This window comes from Gossypium arboreum, chromosome 1 (assembly GCF_025698485.1).
Source record: "Gossypium arboreum isolate Shixiya-1 chromosome 1, ASM2569848v2, whole genome shotgun sequence".
Taxonomy (NCBI): Eukaryota; Viridiplantae; Streptophyta; class Magnoliopsida; order Malvales; family Malvaceae; genus Gossypium; species Gossypium arboreum.
In genome coordinates, this window is record NC_069070.1 from 64,716,926 (window position 1) to 64,724,629 (window position 7,704).

Below are 7,704 nucleotides of genomic sequence, written 5' to 3' on the forward strand. Positions count from 1 at the left end.
TTGTTTCTAACTCATATTTTGGGCTTCGATGGCTCATAAAAGGAACAATGTGATTAATTTATTCTATGTATACCAAATGATATATGATGCTCATATTTGGTCCGAAAAGTCTGCTAATGCTCTGTAACCCTATTTCAGCGACAGATAAGATTTAGGGGTGTCACATGTTACCCTTAAATCGAACTCATGATAAGCATACTTTTTGCTTCTGAATGAATTTGTTATAGGCATAATAATTGTCACTATCGAACTATTATAAGCATAGTGATTGCTTCCGTAATATTCTGTTAAAAGCATATTAAATGGTATTGTATCGATTTGTTTTAAGCATATCATGTTGCATTGAATGAGGTAGGACGATATGAACGAAAGAAGTTGAGCAATTTATTTGCACCGTTGAGTGGTTTATCCACACCGTTTGAGCAGCTTTTATCTTCTCCGTTTGAGTGGTTTAACCACACCGTACTAACAGCTTTAATTTGTAAACATGTTGTGTATTCACAACCTACAGACAACTTGTCTACAAAAACTTTTTATCAAAAACCCTGGTGATTTATCCACCCTTTTTTTTTATTACTAGTGGTTTATCCACAACGAGTGGTTCGTCCATAGTGATGAGTGGTTTATCCGCAACATAGTGTAAAAGTAAAGGAGTTCTAGGGAACTTCTACTGTGGTGTGTAACGGTAGGGTAAAACCTTTTTTCATTTTTTTCTAATAATTGAAACTGCATTGCATTCATAAGCATATACATAATGTTGAACATTGACATATTGTGACGATGAGATGAACAGAAAAATCGATATTTTGAAATTACTATTGTGAATTCTATGATACTATTAATGATTAATTGGAAATTTTGATTCTTTGATTTACTATTTGATTGCTATTATACTATGCTTTACTATTTAATATGACCTATCGACTATTTGCACTAATATTCTTGTGATTGAACTCACATTGAGTTTCATAGCTCACTCCCATTTATTCTCCATCTTTACAGATATTTCACCAAGTTAGGATGCAAACACGATATTCGGAGGGACTTGACTTAGTTTTGTCTATTATAATATTTTGGATTTATTATTTGAAATTTTTTGTTATTCAGAAACTGTAATATTTTATTTAAACTGTGGCATGGGACTTAAATTTTTCTTAGGGATTATTCAACATGCATGACCTTTAATTTTGATTAGGTTCTTAAAATTAGGGAATATAATTATTGATGCATGGAATATAGCTTCGATTAAAACTAAGTTAGATATCAATTTATCTGCTCCTAGATAATAAATTTTAAGTATTAAATAAACTGAAAAATAATTAAGTTTTCAAAATAATCACCATTATTTAGGAAAGTTAAGCTAAATTGGTTTTTGATAAATTGGTTAACTTTTCTAAAATAGACTAAAGTTTTCTATCAAAATAAAGAAATATTTTAAAATGATCTGTTTAATAAACCCCAATCTCTATTAGGCCATTTCGGTGACCTATGTAATCTTTCGAATTCAGGTCTAATGTCGAATTTGGGTTGGAGAGGTTACTGATTTTATATTTTATATCTTTTATAACATATCATATTTTTATATTATTGTCTTGAAATTAAAATTATATAAAATTAAAAATATTTATATAATTTCACATTGTAATGAATATGGATAGCTTGTTGTCTAGATTCAAATGAACTTGTACAATCATTCTAAATAAGTGTTTTTTCTTATAGTTTTATGTATTATTATTTTTCATAAAATATCATATTTTTATATTATTATTTTAAAATTAAAAAGTATAAATTTTTAAATATATATAACTTTATAAAATTAAGACCATTTAAATTAAAATTTTAGTTAAATATAAATTTCTTCATATAAAAATAATAATAAGAATATTATTTACTATGCAATGGTCTTAGTTTAAATAACTTTAATTAAAATTTTCTTATTTCAATGGTCTTAATTTTATATATTTTCTTATAAATTTATATATTTTAAATATATTTAAATTAATTATAATATTTAAATTAAATTTTATAATTGTTTTTGATACATTTATATATTTTTAATGATTTTTTAGATTTTATATATTTTTAATTTTAAAATAATAATAATATTTCATGAAAAAATTAATCATCTATAAAACTAATAAAAAATGCTTGGAATAAATCTAAATAAAGAGTTGTCTAGGTTCATTCCAACATGAAATAATATTTATATTTTTTATATAAATTTATGTATTTTAAAATATTGTATATTATATATATTTTTAATGATTTTTAGGTTTTATATATTTTAATTTTAAAATAATAATATAAAATAATATTTCATGAAAAAAATAATCACCTATAAAACTACTAAAAATGCTTTGAATAAATCTAGACAAATGGTTGCCTGTGTTCATTTCAACATGAAATAATATTTATATATTTTAAAATATTTATATTTTATATATTCTTAATTTCAAAATAATAAAAATAAAGGCATAATGACTCATTTGGCCTTTTAACTTTATAAAAAGTTCATTTCAATTTTCCATGTTATTTTTTGCCTCTTTTAACACTTAAACTTGTGTTGTTTATCAAATTACCCTAAAATAGATGAAAAAGTTAACGAATGTTGATATTGTTGACATGGCATCCATGTCTATGCCACGTCAACAATTAATTACTTTTTAAATTCAAAAATTTAAATTATTTAAAATAATAAATGTTATAAAAATCCTATAAAAGTCATTTAATAATAAAAATATAAAAATATTCTATAATTTTTGGAATTTTTTTAAAACTTATTTAATTGCTAATTTGGCATACACGTGGAATAACACGTCAGCAAAGTTAACAAACATTAATTTTTCCATCCATTTTGAGTGCTATGACAAAATGTGCTAGTTTAAGGGCTAAAAGAGGCAAAAAGTTAAATAGAATGCTAAAATGATTTTTCTTTGTAAAATTGGAAGGTCAAATAAGTCATTATGCCTAAAATAAAAAATCTGATATGTTATAAAAAAAAACTAAAGGTATAAAGATAAATTTAACCTTTAACACTTATTCATTTTTTTCCTTATTCTTTGTTTAGATCATTTAAGCCCTCAACCTTTAAATTTTTGTCAAATTGTTTGCTTTTGGACAGGAAAGCTAACTGAACTATTAAAATTTTAATGGCATTGATGTGCCAACTCATGTGACATTTTATGTATATTTCACTACTAACATGAATAAATTTTCTAGAAGTTTTTATGAACTTTGTTGATTTATTAAATATTTTTTTAAAAACTTTACAAATTATATATAGACTATCATGCGAGTGGCCACATCAATACAATTAAAATTTTAACAGTTGAGTCAAGTTTTTGTCCAAAAGCAAGTAATTTGACCAAAATTTAAAGGTTGGGGTCCAAAAATGACCCAAAAACAAAAAGAATAAAGGCCAAAATAACAAACTGGGTAAATGTTAAGTATTAAATTTATCATTGTGCGAAATTTAAAAGTATATAAAACATTTATATGAGACTTGATAAAGCTTTTAATCTTGGTCCGTAATTGTTTCAGTCTTTTCCCATTTGGAGATACGGTGGTCTCTTCTTCTACAAGTCGTCTCACTAAATATAATTATTTTGTTTACAATATGAGACTTGATTTGGCTATATTTATTTACATAATTTGGCCAAGTTTATGAATTTAGAATGGTCCAACAATTATATATACCATGAAAATTCATTTTTTTTAGGAGTTGTCCAACTTGGAAACTCAATAAATCATCATTACACTAACTAATAACATACTTATTTTTTAAGATTTAATACTGTGATGTTTTAGAGACTTCATTGGAGTGTATTAAACTTATTCATGCACATTCACACTATTTTATAAAATAAAAAGATAATTAAATTAAGGAATAAGTGAGAAAAGTGGAAAATTACAACCTCAAAAAAGATAAAATGTAGTCCAATCAATGCCAAAATGTGCTTGCTATTACAACAACAAACAATGTGACCTTTTAACATATATATATAAAAGAAAACAAATTATGATTCAAAGATTGAAAATGTGTATATCCTCTCCTTTTACTACTTGGAAAACATCCAAAAACATCAGTAAACAAATTACTGGTTGTTAATCAAAACAACCAAACCATTTTCCACCATATATAATTGTAGATGTGATGTCATTTTCTAACAATGATTATTCATCTATCATTACACTCGAATCACTACTTAATTATTCATCTCAAATTTAAACTTAATAGAAAAATTAGAACCCGAAAATAAAAACAGGGCAAAATATCAATGTTGATCTAAAAAATATAATATTACTAACAACTACAAATTCTTACATACACCCATGATCCATACACCATATTACACCATATTCATATATCAATATTTATTACATATACATATGATTTAAAACAACTAAAATGAATCACCCTAGCTTCAAAAATAAAATAAAAAAATGGTTTCCTAATGTATTCACTAGAGCAAGCTCAATGATTAATCCTTCGCATTCTGTCGGTCCATGAAAAGAGTAAATGTTAATTATAAATTTTAAAGCTGCTCCATATTTAGATCAAAAATCCAATCCTTTACCACTCATTAAGGCTTCAAAAAATTTTAGCCATTAAATTCAAAACCTCCCATTTAAAGAACTAGTTCTTCAATCAATTCTTGCAACAGTAATCCAAAGATAGCACATTCGACTTCAATTCCAGCCTCCCTAACCTCTTCTTCATTTCCCTTCCAACCCTCCATATGAGCTCTTTTGAAATCTTGTTCCACCATCATGTCAATGGTGTTCGACACTACATCTTTCCATGAATCCAACCTTTTACGTACCCTTTCTGCTGCTGCTTGTTTATCGATGCAACCATCAAGTTGCATCGTCTCTTCCTCGGCAATGAGATCAGATACTAGCTTTTTCATGCCATCAATATTCATTTCACTTTGTGACGAAGATGACTTGTCTTGGTCATCTTGCTCTTCTTCTAACATTCTTTTCTCAAGCTCAATCGGATCCAACTCGGCCAGTTTCTCGAATCTACTAAGTTTCTGCAGTAGCTGCTGCTTAGCTCCTGGTGATAAAACAAGGAAAGGACATCAATACAAACCCAGAAAAGTTTTCAAGTAAAAGATTATGTGGCCCAACAATTTAAGACAGATCTCCTAACTTTGTAATGTGGGTCACTCCTGAACTTATGACAAACAATGCTGTCAGTTTCAACAGGTCACTTTAACCTAACTTGATGTACAAGTTAACATATAATGCCAGCAAAATTTTCATGGATCCCACATGCACCATCATCATCATCAGAAGCTATATTCATTTGCATATGTAATCTACAACTTTTATATATACATGGCTAACAAGTCTTAAGCAAATCCATGGATTTGGACTAATAAGCAAAGTTAACTGACAAAGACTTCACAGAGCATAAGGGAATGATACAAAATTTAATTGAAAGCAATTAAAAGAAAACGTACTTTGTACAAATGCATAGGTGCATTCAAGATCGAAACAATCGATCCCATTATCACCATCGTCATCATCCGCATGTCTGTCATCATCCTCGAATGGACGGTCCAAAACAGAAACAGGACTGCATTGTTCTTCTTCTTCTTCTTCTTCAACTTGCAATCTTTTTAAGCTTTCTAATTCATAATTTTCCTTCTCATGCTACAATTCAATAAATCAGCCACTAATTAAGAAATGCTCATTTTCAAATAACAGTTATAATCATGGTATTAGCTGAAACTTCCATAATTTTGTTCATATAAGATTTGCAAGATAGAAACATAATCAAAGGTACAATTAAACAAAATGAAATGACTAAATGACATATATAACCCTTAATACCAGTCAAATCAACCAGAAACCAGCAGGCATATATGCCAATTCAGATTAAATTTCAGCGGTCTAAATATGGTTTTAGTCCCTCTAGTATGCTAATGTTTGAGATTTAATCCTTCTACTTTAATTTTAGCATAGTAGAAGACTAAAACGACAATTAGACCCCAAAAATCTGCAGCAAAGTGATTCAATTTGCCGACAGTTCAAGCAAGTCAGAGAACTCAGTCACCTGAGTCACGAGTTTACTCTCCCCCAAAAAAAAAAAAAAAAAAAAAAAGAAAAAACAAACAAAATGAAGAAGCTTTAACCAGATCAGAGTTGCAGTTTTAATTAACCAATTGATTATAAGTAATCATTCAATTAAAGGCACTCACCTTTCTTTCATGGAGACTAGGAGATGTAGCCGAGAAAGAAGGGCTTGTTTGAAGCACAAAACGTAAAGGGCTTTGAGAAAAGTACTTATCAAAAGAAGCAAAAGTTGAGTTATTTCCCACAACTTCATTGGAAATGAGAACCTCTTCAAAATCCCCTGATGGGCTAGAGCTACATGAAGTATCCATGTCCATTTCTTCATTGCTTTGGGACCAAACATCACTGGTAGGCGTACCAGTGTAAGAAATTGAACCACACTTGTCTTCACTCATTACATTGTTTTTGCTCACAGTTGGATCCCACCTCAAAATGTCCTTCACTGAAACTTTTGATCCTTTTGTAGCTGTTTCAGGCTTTGGGTTTTTGGTACGATGAGTTAGCCTCTTTAGAATGGAACCAAATAACCCAAAAGCAGTGCCATTGGTGTTTTTGGTGTTGGGGGTTTTAGGTTGAAACAAAGGAGATTTGTTCAAGTCTGGTGAGTCATGGAAAGAGAAAAGGCAAGCTTTTTTGCAGAAATTTAAAGGAAAGTTGGAGATTTGAGAGATGGGCTTTGGTTTATGGAGTTGAAGATGAGTTTTAGGTGGTGATTTCTTGAGTTGACAGCGCCTATCAGCAATGTAATTCTTCAAAAGGAATGGCTCTTGATCCTCTTGAAGTAACTCGTGCAAATGCTTCCGAGCCATCGTTCAAAAGATCTATTTGAATTTCCCTTTCACTTTTGACAGTGTAATTAGAAAAATCTCGACAAGCTTTGAGTTTCAGCACAGTGGAAGAGTTGAAGAGAATTCAACTTTAAACCAGAAAAAAATCAACGCAGCAAAAGATAAGATTTTGATGAAGAAGACGAAGAAGTTGGCCTATAAATGAATAAATAGGGAGAAAAAATGAGAAAGGAAAGAATGAGGAGAGTTCCCTTCTCTGATTCAAATCTTGAAGGTTCACAATATCGAGGTGAAGATAGTGATGAAAAGAAACTTATTATAAAATAATAATACTGAAAGGATTTTACATTTTACCCAAAAAACAACCAATAAATAAAGGGGTTTAATTCTGATTTCAGTCCTTGCACACTTTACATTTTTATAACTTAGTCTCTATTTTTAATTCTTAATATTATTAATTGATTTTGTTAAATTTGAATATGCTCTACTTTTTAAATTATACCTTTAAATATTAAAATTCAACTTTAATGTTAAAATGAAAAGAAAATTATAATAAAATGGGTAACGTACAGAGATTATGGGCATAAATAAATCTCACAAAAGTAAAAGAAAATTAAAGAAAGAGAGAGTAAAATAAATAAATTTTATTCTAGCCAAAAAGAAAGTAAATTTATATATAGTATATAAAAAACATAATTACGGATTTAAATTGATTTTTCCGATATCTAAAGAAAGATATCGATTTTGAAGAGAGAAACTAAAAAAGCATCCTGTTTGAAATATTTTCTTTTGACGTGTCTGAAAAAGCATTCCAGAAAATGTGTTTTCTTTA

General features: G+C 28.5%; 1 protein-coding gene across 1 annotated transcript; it reads right to left on the reverse strand.

The window, feature by feature from the left end:
• Positions 1-4,209: 4,209 nt before the first annotated feature.
• On the reverse strand, positions 4,210-7,181 carry LOC108480680 (uncharacterized). The gene is made up of 3 exons (XM_017783755.2): positions 6,210-7,181; positions 5,469-5,661; positions 4,210-5,059 (listed from the first exon to the last, which is right to left on the reverse strand). Exons 1-3 carry the CDS (start codon positions 6,891-6,893, stop codon positions 4,629-4,631), a joined length of 1,308 nt encoding a protein of 435 aa, XP_017639244.1. The 5' UTR covers positions 6,894-7,181; the 3' UTR covers positions 4,210-4,628.
• Positions 7,182-7,704: the final 523 nt, after the last annotated feature.